The sequence below is a fragment of the Salmo salar genome, chromosome 01 (assembly GCF_965601325.2).
Source record: "Salmo salar chromosome 01, fSalSal1, whole genome shotgun sequence".
NCBI lineage: Eukaryota > Metazoa > Chordata > Actinopteri > Salmoniformes > Salmonidae > Salmo > Salmo salar.
Genome location: NC_138291.1, coordinates 177,421,184 through 177,441,944, shown reverse-complemented (window position 1 = coordinate 177,441,944; position 20,761 = coordinate 177,421,184). Strand labels below are relative to the sequence as shown.

Genomic DNA, 20,761 nt, shown 5'->3' with positions numbered 1-20,761 from the left:
CTGCACGGTGTTGGGCTGTAAGCACAACCCCCACCTGTGGACGTCGGGCCCTCATACCACCCTCATGGAGTCTGTTTCTGACCGTTTGAGCAGACACATGCACATTTGTGGCCTGCTGGAGGTCATTTTGCAGGGCTCTGGCAGTGCTCCTCCTTGCACAAAGGCGGAGGTAGCGGTCCTGCTGCTGGGTTGTTGCCCTCCTACGGCCTCCTCCACGTCTCCTGATGTACTGGCCTGTCTCCTGGTAGCGCCTCCATGCTCTGGACACTACGCTGACAGACACAGCAAACCTTCTTGCCACAGCTCGCATTGATGTGCCATCCTGGATGAGCTGCACTACCTGAGCCACTTGTGTGGGTTGTAGACTCCGTCTCATTCTACCACTAGAGTGAAAGCACCGCCAGCATTCAAAAGTGACCAAAACATCAGCCAGGAAGCATAGGAACTGAGAAGTGGTCTGTGGTCCCCACCTGTAGAACCACTCCTTTATTGGGGGTGTCTTGCTAATTGCCTATAATTTCCATCTGTTGTCTATTCCATTTGCACAACAGCATGTGAAATTTATTGTCAATCAGTGTTGCTTCCTAAGTGGACAGTTTGATTTCACAGAAGTGTGATTGACTTGGAGTTACATTGTGTTGTTTAAGTGTTCCCTTTATTTTTTTGAGCAGTGTATTTGAATCTAGGTCTGTTTGGTCCTTGGGGTATTTGAACCCAGGTCTGTTTGGTCCTAGGGGTATTTGAGATATATTTGAATCTAGGTCTGTTTGGTCCTAGGGGTATTTGAGATGTATTTGAATCCAGGTCTGTTTGGTCCTAGGGGTATTTGAACCCAGGTCTGTTTGGTCCTTGGGGTATTTGAGATGTATTTGAACCCAGGTCTGTTTGGTCCTAGGGGTATTTGAGATATATTTGAATCTAGGTCTGTTTGGTCCAAGGGGTATTTGAACTCAGGTCTGTTTGGTCCTTGGGGTATTTGAGATGTATTTGAATCTAGGTCTGTTTGGTCCTAGGGGTATTTGAGATGTATTTGAGAAATATTTAAATACGCATGTACTGTATTAGAACCCAGTTAAATACGAATGCATTAGAACCCAGTTAAAAATTAATGTATTAGAACCCAATGAAATATTAATGTATTTGAACCCAATGAAATAGGCATGTATTAGAACCCAGTTAAATAGGCATGTATTAGAACCCAGTTAAATAGGCATGTATTAGAACCCAGTTAAATAGGCATGTATTAGAACCCAGTTAAATATGCATGTATTAGAACCCAGTTAAATAGGCATGTATTAGAACCCAGTTAAATATGCATGTATTAGAACCCAGTTAAATAGGCATGTACTAGAACCCAGTCTAATATGCATGTATTAGAACCCAGTTAAATAGGCATGTATTAGAACCCAGTTAAATATGCATGTATTAGAACCCAGTTAAATAGGCATGTATTAGAACCCAGTTAAATATGCATGTATTAGAACCCAGTTAAATAGGCATGTATTTCAACCAAGGTATGGTCATTTAGAGGTAATAATTAGTGGACTTTTGTAAGTGATGATAATGACAATGTCCTCATCAAAGGACATTTATTTCATCTCTATGGTACCAATAATATTTATTGCTTTTACATTATCCAAAATCCTGATGTATCTTCTGATTATAATTATAACAAATACTTTGTGTCTTTAACATGTTGACCATAGAAGATAACCATCTCAATGTTAGACATTTTGTTGACCAATTACCTTGACTGATTATTACAAGCCGCTGTCCACAAGCTATCACTACTCTTGTGTATTAGCAGCATAACTATGTTACTTCCGTTAGCGTCTTGTGTATTAGCAGCATAACTATGGTACTTCCGTTAGCGTTTTGTGTATTAGCAGCATAACTATGGTACTTCCGTTAGCATCTTGTGTATTAGCAGCATAATTATGGTACTTCCGTTAGCGTCTTGTGTATTAGCAGCATAACTATGGTACTTCCGTTAGCATTCCGGTAAAGTCCACATTTCTACCTGCCGTTGGACCAGTAACCGAAAGTTGCTAGATCGAATCCCCAAGCTGACAAGGTAAAAATCTGTCATTCTGCCTCTGAACAAGGCAGTTAACCTTGATCGAATTGGACAAGGGCCAAGGCCTACAGCACATCCAATCAGGATTAAGACTTCTACACATCTATCTAACGACAGCCTCCCCCATCTGGACTGGACCTGAGAAATGTCTACGGATAGTCTTAGCTGTTGGCTGCTGGACATTGCTGTTTGTAGTTGGTCCCGATTCAACATACAGAAAATCGGTCACAGACAGTTGGATAAATATGTAGAAACCTTTACTGCTTTGAAGCCCGTGTCAAACCATAGCCTACCATGCATTGGACTAGTTGTGCCCTCTGCTGGTAAAATGCGGGAATCTTCTGTTCAGCCTTCTACCCTTCTCTACCATGCTTTACCCATGATCCTCTAGTTGGGATTTAAATGCTATGTAAATTAGGCTAACTCAAATATAAACAGGATCCGGCTGGTTTTGGATGCACTGCAATGAAGAGACATACACACAAAGAGCTGGAGATGGGCACAATGGCCAGGGGACATACAGTACTAGTCAAACGTTTGGACACACCTACTCACTCAAGGGTTTTTCTACATTGTAGAATAATAGTGAAGACATCCAAACTATGAAATAACACATATGGAATCATGTAAGAACCAAAATGTGTTAAAACAAATCAAAATGGATTTGAGATTCTTCAAAGTAGCCACCCTTTGCCTTGATGACAGCTTTGCACATTCTTGGCATTCTCTCAACCAGCTTCATGAGGTAGTCACTTTGAATGCATTTCAATTAACAGGTGTGCCTTTGTGGAATTTCTTTCCTTCTTAATGCATTTGAGCCAATCAATTGTGGTGTGACAATGTAGGGGGGTATACAGAAGATAGCCCTTTTTGGTAAAAGACCAAGTCAATATTATGGCAAGAACAGCTCAAATAAGCAAAGAGAAACAACAGTCCATCATTACTTTAAGACATGAAGGTCAGTCAATATGGAACATTTCAAGAACTTAAAAAGTTTATTCAAGTGCAGTCACAGAAACCATCAAGCACTATAAGTTCATTAGAGTTACCAGCCTCAGAAATTGCAGCCCAAATAAATGCTTCACAGAGTTCAAGTAACAGACACATCTCAACATCAACTGTTCAGAGGAGACTGCGTGAATCAGTCCTTCATGGTTGAATTGCTGCAAAGAAACCACTACTAAAGGACACCAATAAGAAGATGAGATTTGATTGGGCAAGAAATACAAGCATTGGACATTAGACTGGAGGAAATCTGTCCTTTGGTCTGATGAGTCCAAATTTGAGATTTTTGGTTCCAGTCGCCGTGTCTTTGTGAGACGCAGAGTAGATGAACGGATGATCTCCGCATATGTGGTTCCCACCGTGAAGCATGGAGGAGGAGGTGTGATGTGTGGGGGTGCTTTGCTGGTGACACTGACAATGATTTATTTAGAATTCAAGGCACACTTAACCAGCATGGCTCTCACAGCATTCTGCAGCAATGCGCCATCCCATCTGGTTTGCGCTTAGTGGGACTATAATTTGTTTTTCAACATGACAATTACCCAACACACCTCCAGGCTGTGTAAGGGCTATTTGACAGAGCAGGAGAGTGATGGAGTGCTGCATCAGATGACCTGGCCTTCACAATCACCTGACCTCAACCCAGTCGAGATGGTTTGGGATGAGTTGGACCGCAGGATGAAGGAAAAGCAGGTTTGGGATGAGTTGGATCGCAGGGGGAAGGAAAAGCAGCCAACAAGTGTTCAGCATATGTGGGAACTCCTTCAAAACTGTTGGAAATGCATTACAGGTGAAGCTGGTTGAGAGAATGCCAAAACTGTGCAAAGCTGTCATCAAAGCAAAGGACGGCTACTTTGAAGAATCTCAACTATAAAATATATTTTGATATGTTTAACAATTTTTTGGTTACTACATGATTCCATATGTGTTATTTCATAGTTTTGATGTCTCACTATTATTCTACAATATAGAAAATGGTAAAAACAAAGAAAAACCCTTGAATGAGTAGGTGTGTCCAAACTTTTGATCGGTACTGTATGTATTAAGTATCTCAGAGTAGGAGTGCTGATCTTGGATCAGGTCCAGTTCGTCTTATTCATTGTGATCTAAAGGGCAAAAATGTATTCTGGCGATTCTGCCCTTGAGTCCCTGATTCAGAGCAGTCCTTGAGGACGTAAAGGTACGTGGCTTCTTCTAGTAGGTCAATATATGGAACCTGAAACTCAGCACACAGTGATTTGAGAAGTGAAAGAGAGTGATCCGTTACATTACTTAGTGATCCGTTACATTAGTTAGTGATCCGTTACATTACTTAGTGATCCGTTACATTAGTTAGTGATCCGTTACGTTAGTTAGTGATCCGTTACATTACTTAGTGATCCGTTACATTGGTTAGTGATCCGTTACATTAGTTAGTGATCCGTTACGTTAGTTAGTGATCCGTTACATTACTTAGTGATCCGTTACATTAGTTAGTGATCCGTTACATTACTTAGTGATCCGTTACATTACTTAGTGATCCGTTACATTACTTAGTGATCCGTTACATTAGTTAGTGATCCGTTACATTACTTAGTGATCCGTTACATTAGTTAGTGATCCGTTACATTACTTAGTGATCCGTTACATTAGTTAGTGATCCGTTACGTTAGTTAGTGATCCGTTACATTACTTAGTGATCCGTTACATTGGTTAGTGATCCGTTACATTAGTTAGTGATCTGTTACATTAGTTAGTGATCCAGTGATCCGTTACATTAGTTAGTGATCCATTACATTAGTTAGTGATCCGTTACATTAGTTAGTGATCCGTTACATTAGTTAGTGATCCGTTACATTAGTTAGTGATCCGTTACGTTAGTTAGTGATCCGTTACATTACTTAGTGATCCGTTACATTAGTTAGTGATCCGTTAAATTACTTAGTGATTCGTCACGTTAGTTAGTGATTTGTCACGTTAGTTAGTGATTTGTTACATTAGTTAGTGATCCGTTACATTAGTTAGTGATTTGTTACATTAGTTAGTGATCCGTTACATTAGTTAGTGATTTGTTACATTAGTTAGTGATTCGTCACGTTAGTTAGCGATTTGTCACATTAGTTAGTGATTTGTCACATTAGTTAGCGATTTGTCACATTAGTTAGTGATTTGTTACATTAGTTAGTGATTTGTTACATAACTTAGCACCATACTGTCACAATGATGACATGATCGGTGTGATGATGATGTCATGTGGGTCAACCCCTCGGTCATAGTAGTAGTAGTAATAATAGGAATGGGGTCACGGTAACAGAGTGATGCCAAGACTCAGATTCTTCACTTTTTCATTATGTTACCAAATGGAAAATCCTTTTTATTGCGACAACCCTGCTACGTGATGCTTTAGATTCTAGCCAAGATGTGTTGATGATTAGTTATTTGAGAAGGAGACCAAGTCAAGACGTTGGACCGGGTGGATTCAGTTTATAGTAAGGCAGTTTATTATGAGACAAAGATATTTGGCAAAGCGTGCACGGACTCCTTCGTTTAGCTCATAGGGAACTAGCAGAAGAGAGCCCCGAAACATAGTATACATCCAATTTATACAATGAAATAACAGTGTGTTGACGTTGAGTCTAGTAGGTCCGCTCTCCTGACTGGTCGATGAGTGGAGGGACGGTCCATTCTCCAGGTGGTGTCCACTTCCCATTGGCCCTTGGCAGTGTCCTTTGTCCTCGGAGTCCAACACACCTAAGTGTGTGTATTTCTGGTAATTCGTGTCTGGGTGCTTGCGATATTCATGGAATGTTGTTCTTTACACCAGTGGTCAGTTCGTGTGGCTAGGGTGCTTTCATGTCTTGACATTTTTGTGTGAGTGCTTAGTCCGCCATCAGTCTCTGGGTGTGGTCGTGATTGGTATCAGTTGGTTGCTCAATATGTCTCTGGAGTTTTGTTGTGTGCTGTTGTGAAACATGTTGTGAAATGCCCTCCTTATATATCATTAGGTAAAACGTTAGATTATCTTTATTACAAATGTGACATTTTCTAACGTCTCAAAATACCCCACCCTGTGGTAGGCTGTCACACTGTAGGTAGCTAGTTCAATGTACAAAAGCATAAGAGAAATAAATAGCCCGCATGCAATACCACTGGAATAATTCAACGTAACCTGGGAAGTAGAGGCTTCCAAACAAAAATCACCAATGAAATGTTACACGGGGGGGAAAAAAACGTTTATTGTTGAAAACATTTATTTTTGTACAAAACATTCACAAAGTTCTTCTACAAGAAGAAAATATCTCAAAATGGTGACAAAACAAGGGTTAGGAAATGGTTCTGGAAAACTGTGAGCAACTTTCGTTAGATAGTAAAATAAATATGCTAATTTCAGTGAGGTAGTTTTAATTTAAAATCACTAATATAGGGAAGCATCCCAAACAAACCCAATTGGTACTATTGTCCAATCCTTATGTTTTTTTATCGTCAAAATGAAGAGTTGGATTTTCATTTTTCCAGTAACCTGGTTCGCTTTGCCAGGAGGCAGAAACTTGGCCGCAAGTGGGTCTACCAGCAAGACAATAACCCAAAGCATCAAGAAATTGTTAATTGACCATAAAAAGCAACATTTTGCAATGGCCATCTTTGGTCGCCAAACTTGAACCCCATTGTAAATCTGTGGTTTCAATTGAAGAGGACAGTCCATAAGTACAGACTAAAGGATATCAAGGATCTGGAAAGATTCTATGTTGAGATCACTCCCAATATGTTCTGCAACTCATAAGACATTTTTAGAAAAAGGCTCAGTACCGTGTTCTATATTTTTGAGAAAAAAGTATTACTTGTTAAACGGCAGGTAGCCTAGTGGTTAGAGCGTTGGACTAGGAACCGAAAGGTTGCTGGATCGAATCCCCGACCTGACAAGGTACCAATGTGTCGTTCAGCCCCTGAACAACCCACTGTTCCTCGGTAGGCTGTCATTGTAAATAAGAATTTGTTCTTAACTGACTTGCCGAGTTAAATAAAAGGTAAAAAAAATCTCTATCTCTGAGCACTTTTTTTTTTAGCATACAATATAGCTCAGAATTTGTTTTATTTTTGCCCATCTTTACCAAGGGTGTCAATATTTGAACCTGACTTTACATCTTAACGAAAGTAGCAACTAGCGCAGAATCTTACTGTCCACTTTCATTAACGATACATAATTCTAAGATATTCATTTTCAATTGATAATTCGATATCCCCTGATGACCCCAAAACCTACAGAACTTCTGATAAAAGTCAAACGTAAGCAAATAGCATAGTTTCAAATTCCATATACATATAGTTCAGACTTTACATTAAATGCACCAAAGTTAGCTTTCACGTGATATAGACTAACAACTGTTACTCTAAAATGATTGTATTTTGTTATCGTTAGCAGCCGATACAAAAATACCATTGTATAACAGTAATAAAAAAATGCTGCAAAGTAATGAGAAATGACGTATTCCAGACATTTGCAATACCTTTGTTGGTCCAGGTTCATTTAAAAAACATTTCTAACAAAAGCATTCCTATTATAAAGCAGTACAAATAGAGATCAATCAATTCTGGCAAACTGACAGGTCCCCCCAAAAAATGACGTGAAGCATAAATAACGTTTTAACCTAAAACCACAAAAGTTATTGGTGGACAGATTGTGACAAATTCCTTGGTGTGGTATAAGTACCAATATTACATTTTTGTACAATTATTTTTAGAATTTCACCATTCTTCAAGGATCATCTTAAATCGGAAACCCACACTCATTCAACAATTAAGTTATAAGTAACAATATATCAACAATGTCAAAACAGTCATAAATGATCTAAAAGCAATCATTAGTATATCAGTAGTAAGAAACCATATAAACTATATTTAATATGTTGATTAGCAGATTTTGTGTAACTACAAACTACGGTACAGTCATCGTACATTTATTTATACCTATGTCCCAAAAATATAGTTAAACACTTGATGATAAATATGCTGAGATTTTAGTATACAGTACCAGTCAAAAGTTTGGACACACCTACTTATTCAAGGGTTTTTCTTTATTTAATTTTTTAAAACTTTTTTCTACATTGTATAATAATAGTAAAGACATCAAAACTATGAAATAGCACATATGGAATCATATAGTAACCAACAAAAAAAAGTGTTCAACAAATCAAAATATATTTTATGCTGAGCACTCATTAGCTGCTTTTCCTTCATCCTGCGGTCCAACACATCCCAAACCTGCTTTTCCTTCATCCTGCGGTCCAACACATCCCAAACCATCTCAACTGGGTTGAGGTCAGGTGATTGTGAAGGCCAGGTCATCTGATGCAGCACTCCATCACTCTCCTTCTTGATCAAATAGCCCTTACACAACCCAGAGGTGTGTTTTGGGTCATTGTCCTGTTGAAAAACAAATGATAGTCCCACTAAGCACAAACCAGATGGGATGGTGTATCGCTGCAGAGTTCTGTGGTAGCCATGCTGGTTAAGTGTGCACTGAATTCTAAATAAATCACTGACAGGTATTTGGTATTTTATCAGGATCAGTGTCACCAGCAAAGCACCCCAACACCATCACACCTCCTCCTCCATGCTTCACGGTGGGAACCACACATGCAGAGATCATCGGTTCACCTACTCTGCGTCTCACAAAGACACAGCGGTTGGAACCAACAATCTCAAATTTGGACTCATCAGACCAAAGGACACATTTCCACCGGTCTAATGTCCATTGCTTGTGTTTCTTGGCCCAAGCAAGTCTCTTTTTCTTATTGGTGTCCTTTAGTAGTGTTTCTTTGCAGCAATTCAACCATGAAGGCCTGATTCACACAGTCTCCTCTGAACAGTTGATGTTGAGATGTGTCTGTTACTTGAACTCTGCAATTTCTGAGGCTGGTAACTCTAATGAACTTATCCTCTGCAGCAGAGGTAACCGTGGGTCTTCCATTCCTGTGGCGGTCCTCATGCGAGCCACTTTCATCATAGCGCTTGATGGTTTTTGTGACTGCATTTTGAAGAAACTTTCAAAGTGGTTGAAATTTTCCATATTGACTGACCTTCATGTCTTAAAGTAAAGATGGTCTGTCTTTTCTCTTTGCTTATTTGAGCTGTTCTTGCCATAATATGGACTTGGTCTTTTACCAATTAGGGATATCTTCTGGACACCATCCCTACCTTGTCACAACACAACTGATTGGCTCAACCACATTAAGGAAATAAATTCCACAAATTAACTTTTAACAAGGCACACCTGTTAAATGAAATGCATTCCAGGTGACTACCTCATGAAGCTGGTTGAGAGAATGCCAAGAGTGTGCAAAGCTGTCATCAAGGCAAAGGGTGGCTACTAATCTCAAATATATTTTGATTTGTTTAAACACTTTTTGGTTACTACATGATTCCATATGTGTTATTTCATAGTTTACAATGTAGAAAATAGTTTAAAAAAAATAAAAATAAAAATAAAGAAAAACCCTTGAATGAGTAGGTGTGTGCAAACTTTTGTCTGGTACTATATGTCATTGAGGTTTCCGGTTAAATATATAAATTGCTGTTTGGAAATAAAAACATCAGGCAAATTCTGTTTGAATTGAAATCACAAACCTAGCGAGCATAAAACAGCAGACTTGAAACGCGAAAGTCTTATGACTTATGCCAGGCATCATTTAAAATGAGGTATACTAGCTTTCTTGTATTATGTTACACACAATCTTTATGTGGCTGACTGTACAAACATGTAGGCTAGCTAACAGGTAGCCTACTGGCAAAAAGTCAATAGAAAGTCATGCTCTAGTTCAAACTAGGTTTGAGTGCCTCATACACACACACACACACACACACACACACACACACACACACACACACACACACACACACACACACACATATATACAGTGCCTTCAGAAAGTATTCACACACCTTGACTTTTCCCACATTTTGTTGTGTTACAGCCTGAATTTTGTTTAGGAGTAAAAATTGGCTTAACAAGTCACATAATAAATTGATGATTTTTTTAAATGACCATCTCATCTCTGTACCCCACAAATACAATTATTTGTAAGGTCACTCAGTCGAGCAGTGAATTTCAAACACAGATTCAACCACAAAAAACAGGGAGGTTTTCCAATGCCTCACAAAGAAGGGCACCTATTGGTAGATGGGTAAAAATGTAAAAAGCAGACATTGAATATCCATTTGAGCATGGTGAAGTTAATTACACTTTGGATGGTGTATCAATACACCCAGTCACTACAAAGATACAGGCGTCCTTCCTAACTCAGTTGCCGTAGAGGAAGGAAACCACTCAGGGATTTCACCATAAGACCAATGGTGACTTTAAAACAATTACAGAGTTTAATGGCTGTGAAAACTGAGGATGGATCAACAACGTTGTAATTTCTCCACAATACTAACCTAATTGACAGGTGGAAAAGAAGGAAGCCTGTACAGAATAAAAATATTCCAAAATATGCATCCTGTTTGCAACAAGGCACTAAAGTAATACTGCAAAAAAATATGGTAAAGCAATTAACTTTTTGTCCTGAATACAAAGTGTTATGTTTGGGGAAAATCCAATACAACACATTACTGAGTACCACTCCATATTTTCAAGCACAGTGTTGGTTGTATCATGTTATGGGTATGCTTGTAATTGTTAAGGACTGGGGAGTTTTTCAGGATAAAAAATAAAACAGAATGGAGCTAAGCACAGGCAACATCCTAGAGGAAAACCTGGTTGTCTGCTTTCCGCCAGACATTGGGAGATGAAGTCATCTTCCATCAGGACAATAACCTAAAACACAAGACCAAATCTACACTGGAGTTGCTTGCCAAGAAGAGAGTGAATGATCCTGAGTGGACGAGATACAGTTTTGACTTAAATCTACTTGAAAATCTATAGCAAGACCTGAAAATGGTTGTCAAGCAATGATCAACAACCAATTTGACTGAGCTTGAAGAATTTTTAATTAGAATAATGGGCAAATGTTGCAGAATCCAGGTGTGAACAGCTCTGAGAAACTTAACCCAGAAAGACTCACAGCTGTAATCGCTGCCAAAGGTGCTTCTACAAAGTATTGACTTATGTAAATGAGATATTTCTGTATTTCATTTGCAATAAATGTGCAAAAATGTCACAAAACATGTTTTCACTTTGTTATTATGGGGTGTTGTGTGTAGATGGGTGAGAAAATATAATCAGTTTTGAATTCACAACTAAACGTGGAATTAGTCAGGAGGTAGGAGTACTTTCTGAAGGCACTGTACATATTTGGAGTGCCTCAAAGAATGCCATTTCCAAAATTGAAATGTATATCCCATTAAAAAGGGGCAATCTGCAATTGCTACATCCATTTTTGGACTTGAAGAATATAACTTATAAATGCCTCTGAGCTTAGTTCAACTGTCGTACCCCCATCAGAACCCAAAATATAATCTTATTTACTCCAATGTTTGCAAACAATGTAAACCAACACTATATATCCTCACACCATGGTTAAAACTATCATTTTGATATCACGGATGGTCAGTCCCAGCATCCATAGCTCCGTCTACGAATTTGAGAGTGGTTACATTTCTCCAGCCCCATCCCTCAACTTTTAACAGAAACAGTGGGCGGAGAGAACGCTTTGTTATTGTTTCAACTACTGATCGCCCCTTTAAACTAAAGTATGTTCAAAATGGCAAATAAATGCACAAATCAATATCATAAGCACTATTCCATAGCCTCGTGTTTTATTGACCTAACTTCAGTACACTGGCACACCTAAACAAACACTACTCACCATCATGTAACCTACCATCATTTCCTACAACTGTACAAGTATGTCCAAGATACATCGTCTCATTTACATGATCCACTCCCCCCCCCCCCCCCCCCCCCAAAAAAAACCATGAATAAATAAGATATATACACAATTATTTTTGAAGTGATAGATATGATAAGTCATTGGATGGCAAACAACAAGTGAGGTTTCAAAATGAAGACTCGTCAGGGGAATCGCTGGCTAACTGATGTGATGAACGGCACTGCTAACATCCAGACACCTGAGGAAAGGGACACTTTCTAAATGAGGTGGACTGAAGATTTTTTTTAATCCTCATCCACATAGCTAACAAAAGAAAGGCCCATATATGATTTTTATAAACAGTAAATGTAATGGCTATGTGTTGTGTCTATGTGAGAACATTGAGGTAACGTAGAAACCACATTGGATGTGTGACCAAACCCATTCTTGCTCCGAAGTCAATTAACATACACTCCACATCTCTCCTGTTAAGTAGCTACAGTGCATTCTGGAAATTATTCAGAGCCCTTGACTTTTTCCACATTTTGTTACGTTACAGTCTTATTCTAAATAGATTAAATAAATTAAAAATCCTTATATATCTACACACAATACCCCCATAAAGATCATCATTGATTGGAGTCCACCTGTGGTAAATTCTATTGATTGGACATGATTTGGAAAGGCACACACCTGTCTATATAAAGGTCCCACAGTTGACAGTGCATGTCAGAGCAAAAACCAAGCCATGAGGTCGAAGGAATTGTCCGTAGAGCTCCGAGACAGGATTTTGTCGAGGCACAGATCTGGGGAAGGGTACCAAAAACATTCTGCAGCATTGAAGGTCCCAAAGAACACAGTGGCCTCCATCATTCTTAAATGGAAGAAGTTTTGAACCACCAAGACTCTACCTAGGGCTGGCCGCTCGGCCAAACTGAGCAATCGGGAGTGAAGGGCCTTGGTCAGGGAGGTGACCAAGAACCCGATGGTCACTTTGACAGAGCTCCAGAGTTCCTCTGTGGAGATGGGAGAACCTTCCAGAAGGACAACCATCTCTGCAGCACTCCACCAATCAGGCCTTCATGGTAGAGTGGCCAGACGGAAGCCACTCCTCAGTAAAAGGCACATGGCAGCCCACTTGGAGTTTGCCAAAAGGCACCTATAGGACTCTCAACCATGAGAAACAAGATTCTCTGGTCTGATGAAACCAAGATTGAACTCTTTGGCATGAATGCCAAGTCATGAGGAAAGCTGGCACCATTTCTACGGTGAAGCATGGTGGTGGCAGCATCATGCTGTGGAGATGTTTTTCAGCGCCAGGGACTGGGAGACTAGTCAGGATTGAGGGAATGATGAACGGAGCAAAGTACAGAGAGATCCTTGATGAAAACCTTCTGCAGAGCGCTCAGGACCTCAGTCTGGGGCGAAGGTTCACCTTCCAACAGGACAACGACCCTAAGCACACAGCCAAGACAGCGCAGGAGTGGCTTCGGGACAAGTTCTTGAATGTCCTTGAGTGGCCCAGCCAGAGCCCCAACTTGAACCCGATCGAACATCTTTGAAGAAACCTGAAAATAGCTGTGCAGAGTTTGAGAGGATCTGCAGAGAAGAATGGGAAGAAACTCCCCAAACACAGGTGTGCCAAGCTTGTAGCATCATACCCAAGAAGACTTGAGGCTGTAATCGCTGCCAAAGATGTTTCAACAAAGTACTGAGTAAAGGGTCTGAATACTTATGTAAATATGATATTTACCTTTTTTATTTTTAATAAATGTTTTTGCTTTGTCATTATGGGATCTTGTGTGTAGATTGAGGAGGAAAAAAAAAGATTTAATACACTTTAGAATAAGGCTGAAACGTAACAAAATTAGGAAAAAGTCAAGAGGTCTGAATACTTTCAGAATGCACTGTATAGCAGTCCACACACCGCAAGACCTAAGGTTCTGATTCCACACAAGCAGATCTGACTAGACTACAAAGCTTTCCAGGATTCTGATCTTGGATCAGTTATATGTGATGCGTCGGTGGCTCAGGCCGCTGCTCAGATATATAATTCTAAATCCAGTTAAACTGATTGGAAGGTGGTCATCCAAGCAGCACTGTCTTAATCTGATCCCGGACAGGCACATCTGAGCAGCCTGTTCAGTGAAACTGATATGGGATAGTGGTGGGGGGGGGGGAGAGACGAGGTGAATGGTGGTTTTGAAATAACATCTGGTATCAGCAGATCTGGGCGGCCTGCTCGTTGACGGCGCACCGGGCCTGATGGACCCTGGTGCAAGAGGACGTGTGACGGTTGAAGCTGTCCCGCCACATGAAGCGTTTGGCGCACAGGCTGCACTCGTAGGGCTTGACGCCCGTGTGAATCTTCATGTGGCCGACCAGGTGGTGCTTCATCTTGAAACTTTTGCCACACACGGCGCAGCCGTACGGCCGCAAGCCCAGGTGCATGCTCATGTGCCGGTCCCGCTGGCTCTTGTGGGTGAAGCTCTTGCCACACTGGCAGGGGTACAGCTTGTAGACTACTGAGGCGAAGCCCGAGTGGGAGGTCTCTTCCTGGAGGCCACCAGGGGTTCCTTCTCCCCCACCACCACTCTCCTCAACCCCGGTTGCCCCTTCTAACAGGTCATCTTTCAGTCCAAGCGGTGTACCGTCGGCCTTGTCGGTGGAGAAGCCCTCTATGGAGGTACCGTAGAAGTCAAGAGGGTCCTCCTCCAGGCTCTCCTCCAGCTGAGCCACCGGTTTCTCATCAATGCTGTGGTCCAGAGAGCTCCTGCTGGCCGAGGCCTGGGAGTGGGTAAGTTTCAGCTGCTCAGGGTCAGTGACTGCAGGGTCCCCGCTAAAGAGGGCCCCGTCGCCCCTGCAATCTGCGCGCCTTTCCGACTTTACGTGGACCCATTTCCTGTGGCCCATGATGCTGGGTGGGACATAGGCCGGTCTGGAGTACTGGTAGTCCCCCTCGCCACCTTCCTCAACATCCCCATCCTGGCTGGCGACCTCGCTACCTGAGCCGTCGTGGTCGACCAGTGGCGAGCAGCTTCCGCTGGGCTGGGTGCTGTTGTTCTCCAGAGTGGGTGGGGAGAAGCTGTTCTCCAGAAGCTGGTCCATCTCCATTTTAGCAAAGCCCTCCACTGCTCCTCCTCCTCCGCCGTCCTCCAGGCCCATGGAGCCGTCCCCAGGGCTGTGGAAGCTGCTGTCCCCAGGGAAAGACCTGTCCCTCAGCCCACCAGAAGACTTGTGCACTAATGTGCTAGCGCCGCTTCCTACCACCTCTAAGAGCTCAGTGCATTTGTCCACCACGTGCCACATCTGGAGGAAGCTAGCTGCCGTGAGGAAAGCTACCACCTCGCCGGCAGGTAGGTGCAGGGTGCCCGTATAGCAAGAGAGGAGGAGACGTTCGAACACGCACGGGTGCATGACGTCAGGTAAAACGCAGCGGGCACTGTTTTTAAGGAGCACTTGGTCGCAGAAGTAGGGCGAACTGGCAGCCAAGATGGCCCGGTGAGCACGGTACTGGTGTCCCTGGATGACTACGATGATGTCACAGAGCTGGCCCCTCTGCCGCTGCTGGTTGAGCTTCTGCAGCAGGGTTCCGGAGAAGTTTGGGAAGTCCACCCGGAGCACATTCCCCTCGGACTCCATGGCAGCCAGGGGTCTAGATCTAGAATATGTAGAACATGAATAGGTCATTAATTGTGTTTATGTTAACTATGTGGGTTATAGATTTGTATTTATTTATTTATTTATTTCACCTTTATTTAACCAGGTAGGCAAGTTGAGAACAAGTTCTCATTTACAATTGCGACCTGGCCAAGATAAAGCAAAGCAGTTCGACACATACAACAACACAGAGTTACACATGGAGTAAAACAAACATACAGGCAATAATACAGTAGAAAAATAGGTCTATATACAATGTGAGCAAATGAGGTGAGATAAGGGAGGTAAAGGCAAAAAGGCCATGGTGGCAAAGTAAATACAATATAGCAAGTAAAACACTGGAATGGTAGATTTGTAGTGGAAGAAAGTGCAAAGTAGAAATAATGGGGTGCAAAGGAGCAAAATAAATAAATAACTACAGTAGGGGAAGAGGTAGTTGTTTGGGCTAAATTATAGATGGGCTATGTACAGGTGCAGTGATCTGTGAGCTGCTCTGACAGCTGGTGATTAAAGCTAGTGAGGGAGATAAGTGTTTCCAGTTTTAGAGATTTTTGTAGTTCGTTCCAATCATTGGCAGCAGAGAACTGGAAGGAGAGGCATGCATGAGTGAAGGAGGCTTTGTTACGAAATAGGAACCCGATTCTAGATTTAACTTTGGATTGGAGATGTTTGATGTGAGTCTGGAAGGAGAGTTTACAGTCTAACCAGACACCTAGGTTTTTGTAGTTGTCCACATATTCTAAGTCAGAACTGTCCAGAGTAGTGATGCTGGACGGGCGGGTAGGTGCGGGCAGCGATCGGTTGAAGAGCATGCATTTAGTTTTACTTGTATTTAAGAGCAGTTGGAGGCCACGGAAGGAGAGTTGTATGGCATTGAAGCTCGTCTGGAGGGTTGTTAACACAGTGTCCAAAGAAGGGCCAGAAGTATACAGAATGGTATCGTCTGCGTAGAGGTGGATCAGAGAATCACCAGCAGCAAGAGCGACATCATTGATGAATACAGAGAAAAGAGTTGGCCCAAGAATTGAACCCTGTGGCACCCTCATAGAGACTGCCAGAGGCCCAGACAACAGGCCATCCGATTTGACACATTGAACTCTATCAGAGAGTTTATTTACACTGAGTATACCAAACATTAGGCCCAACTTCCTAATATTGAGTTGCACCTCCCCCCTTTTGCCCTCAGGACACTCAATTCGTTGGGGAACGGATTCTACAAGGTGTTGAAAGCGTTCCACAGGGATGCTGACCCATGTTGACTCCAATGCTTCCCACAGTTGTATCAAGTTGGCTGGATGCTGTTTGGGTGGTGGATCATTCTTGATACACACGGGAAACTGTTGAGTGTGAAAAACCCTGCAACGTTGCAGTTCTTGACACAAACCGTGCGCCTGGCATCTACTACCATACCCTGTTCAAAGGCACTTAAATATGTTGTCTTGCCTATTCGCTCTCTGAATGGCACACATACACAATCATTGTCTCAATTGTCTCAAGGCTTAAAAATCCTTATTTAACCTGTCTCCTCCCCTTCATCTACACCGACTGAAGTGGATTTAACAATAAGGGATTATAGCTTTCACCTGGTCAGTCTATGTCATGGAAAGAGCAGGTGTTCTTAATGTTTTGTACAGTCAGTGTAGATTAGAACAAATAGAACATGAATAGGTTATTAGAAATGATAGTGTGGCGGATGAATCAGAATTAGTTTGGTAACATAGATAATTAAGATGTTTTAGAATGAAACATTGTCTTCATATGTCAATGTGTCTTTACCTATTCTTAAACCATGTGAAGGGATGGCGTGATTCATAAGGAACCAATTATTTGTCTCCACAATGTCTGTGCGCAAGTCACTCCCCTCAGTGAGCTTGTCCAGGAGTGGGGTCAAGAGGGGGTTTATTTGAGATGGGAGTATCTAGAGTTGACAATTGATATATGCCATTGGATGAAATTGTGTTTTTGTTCTATGAAGTACCAGGGACCAAACTGTACGATAATTTATAGCGAATGCTTTCTGGCTGTGGATACTCCTTTCTAAAGTATAAGGTCCCTTTGTGAACTGTTCCTAAGAGCTGTGGTTCGTCATGTACGTTGAAGGGGTGGTTCTTGGGTATAAAAGATCTTTGTACTTTTGTGTAATCACTTTTCAATGGCATCATTGAAGGTCAAGTGCTTTTGCAAAAGTATCTTAATTATTAAAGACGTAGTTAATTCGGACTGGTGTGTTTGTAACTCTCCTCATTTGGTAATGCAGAAATTAGCCACCACAATAGTTCATGCAAAATCTATATGTGGGTCTGAATGCCTTACCTTGAGTTGTGTCTGAATGCCCATGGTGACAGAATCCACAATAATCCATTATTTACTTCTGGCTACAGCGTATGAGTGGAAACAGCCAAACTGATGTTATCAAAGCTGCACTGCAAGCCACAGCTTCCTGTATGTCAATACTTCCAAAGAACCTGTCCCCGTTTTCTTTGCCGTGAGACTGTTGTTATTTTTTTTTCCGCTAGATGTACGTGATAACTAACCTGTTCCTGGCAAAACTTTCTTTGTTCTTGATTCAGTGAAAAAAGTATCTTAGAAATGTCAGTGTCCAGTTGCAGGTGTTTCTACAAATGCCAGTGAAAACGCTGAAAGATATTAAATCCATGTTTTACACCAAGTGAGAAATGCCTCTTGAATGTGTGTAGATCTTTGTTTTGGTAGCACTGTGTGACGCTTCTACATGTGGCCGCGTCACATAGAATCAACTAGTTTCTGCAAAGACGTTGGGAAATGCAAGATGCCTGGCACCTTAAATGACGAGGGAACTCCTCACTTGGTGCAAAATGTGGATTTTATATCTTTCTGAGTTTTCGTTGGGTTTTTGTAGAACCACCTGCAACTGGACACGGGCATTTCGAACATACTTTTTCCCCTGAATCGAGAACAAAGAAAGTTTTGCCAAGAACAGGTTAGTTGAACAATCTATGGCGTCATTTTATATAGGGATTCCCTGTAACGGCCATCATGGCAACATAGTTATCACATATCTGGTGTACAAACTGGTAGCTCCAGCTTTGATAACATCGGTTTGGCTGTTTCCACTCATGGAAAACTGATCATGCTAATATGCTAACTCCAGGCTGTTAGCCAGAAGTAAATAATGGATTATTGTGGATTCTGTCACCATGGGCCTTCAGACACAACTCAAGGTAAAGGTAATTTGACCAAAATATAGATTTTGCATGAACTATCCTTTTAATTGTGTTGAAGTTAACTACGTGTGTTGTAGATGTATTTCCTGTATTGTTTAAGATCACGTTTTATTTGACACATCCACTTATACAGCGAAAATACTTAACTTACAAGCCCTACCCAACAATGCAGTATTCAATACAAACAAGTAGAACTAATAAGAAAATAGGAGAAAAAAAACCACAATAAATAAGAGAGGAAGATATATACAGGGTCAGCAATATACAAGACCAGCTACATATAGGGTCAACTATATACAGAGTCAGTGCCAGTACCACAGAGGAAGCTATATACATGACCAGTGCCAGTACCACATGTACAATGTGCAGGGATACTGGAGTATTGAGGTAGATATGTACATGTACCCACATTTAAAAAAAAGACTACAGTACTTACTATAGAATTATAGTGTATACTGTAGAATACTATACTACAGACTGTAATATCCATTGATCATGTGTAGTACCTACTATAGAATGTTGTAGTATACTGTATAATACTATAGTAAATAGTATAATATTATCCTCAAAAAAGTACTTTAATAAATACTACAATAATGTTTGCAAAAACACTACACTTTTTTAAAGTATATTAAATACTGCAGTTTTAACATTTTCACCCTGCCTATTCCTTTCCCCCATATCGCAATTTGTGCCACCCATAAGTTAAGAAACCAAGCCTACAAGCCAAGTAGAGACAATATATTGTGTTCCCTACAGGTTATTGAAAAAAAGACCCCAGTCCTACCGATCTACAGGTTAAATAACATAATACTAGTAAACGTTCACTCCCACTTAGCTAGGAGATGTGATTAAAAAAAAACACAACATTTGTGATTAACTATCCATGCCAACTTATAAGAAGGTAGCGACATATTCCACAATCATATTCATCAAAGGAGACCACACGGTGCAGCTCCAACTTGCTAAAGATGGCCATTATCATTTACATAAGTGGGGTGTGCACTCAATAATGGTACTCAATGATAGAAGCTGTGACCAACCAAATACAATTGAAAACTCAATTAGGTAAAAACGTAGGTTAAGCTATATAGCTTTTGATTTCAACATCGGCAAACTGTTACGTGCCCACCTATTTGCATACCGAACACTACGTGCAAGTGTCACATTTCCATTTTCCTTGTGATTCACACGATCCTGAAAAAAATCATGTTGCAGAAGCTGGCTAGCTAGGCTAGCCTACGGCGCTAACCAAGTAGCATGCACTGAATACATCAAATCCTACACGATTATGATGAATTTCTAGGTTTTCAAGAATGACTGGCCATACGTCAATATGTCGGTATTGTAGGTGCATGAAAAATAGAGTTGTCTCACCTTCGATTTCATTTCTATCTCTTGATTTAGAATAGAACAGTCGCTTTCTCTTCCGAGTTCCACTGGATTTCTTTCAGCCCACGTCATCACGTCACCGAGAATCGCATGGCGCATGATGAGCAATGTAAACAAACACGCCCCCGGCCCGCCCTCACTGTCTGGGTTGCCAAATGAGTTCAAATCATGGCTGGAGGGGGGCTTTCTAAAATGTTGTAGGTTAATCGGACAGATTCTTACTTCTGTAGATTCATACATAATGTTGGCATACAACACTGTTTTTGTTTTTTTCTTCTAAATTCTTAAAGTTCAAATAATATGTCTTTTAAATTATATATTTGACTTAATCTCATCCTATCAAAACACAAATTAAATACTCTCTGATGTGCAATGTAGTGAGACGATGAGCTGATATTTGACAGAAAAAGACAAGGAAAGGAAAAAGTTATTTTGCAGAACATCTTTGAAAAATACCTATTGGAAACGTTGGGTGTATATGTGCTGGTTCTAAACCAATGAAAATACTAAGCATACGACTTTGATATCCTGTGCATGCTTTTCCTTGTGGATATATTTGTGTATTCTTGAAACCACAATCATAAGTCTTTCCATGAATTTTTTTTGGGGGGGGATATTTATGAAATTACGTGTGAACA

At 41.0% G+C, this 20,761-nt stretch overlaps 1 protein-coding gene across 1 annotated transcript; it reads right to left on the bottom strand.

The window, feature by feature from the left end:
• Positions 1 to 11,948: 11,948 nt before the first annotated feature.
• On the bottom strand, positions 11,949 to 20,198 carry LOC106571999 (zinc finger and BTB domain-containing protein 43). Its single transcript, XM_014145684.3, has 2 exons — positions 20,109 to 20,198; positions 11,949 to 15,529 (listed from the first exon to the last, which is right to left on the bottom strand). The coding sequence occupies exon 2, from the start codon at positions 15,508 to 15,510 to the stop codon at positions 14,089 to 14,091; it is 1,422 nt and encodes a 473-aa protein (XP_014001159.1). The 5' UTR covers positions 15,511 to 15,529; positions 20,109 to 20,198; the 3' UTR covers positions 11,949 to 14,088.
• Positions 20,199 to 20,761: the final 563 nt, after the last annotated feature.

Coding starts and splice junctions, on each gene's coding strand:
- LOC106571999 (XM_014145684.3), bottom strand. CDS start 15,510: ATGGAGTCCGAGGGGAATGTGCTCCGGGTGGACTTCCCAAACTTCTCC.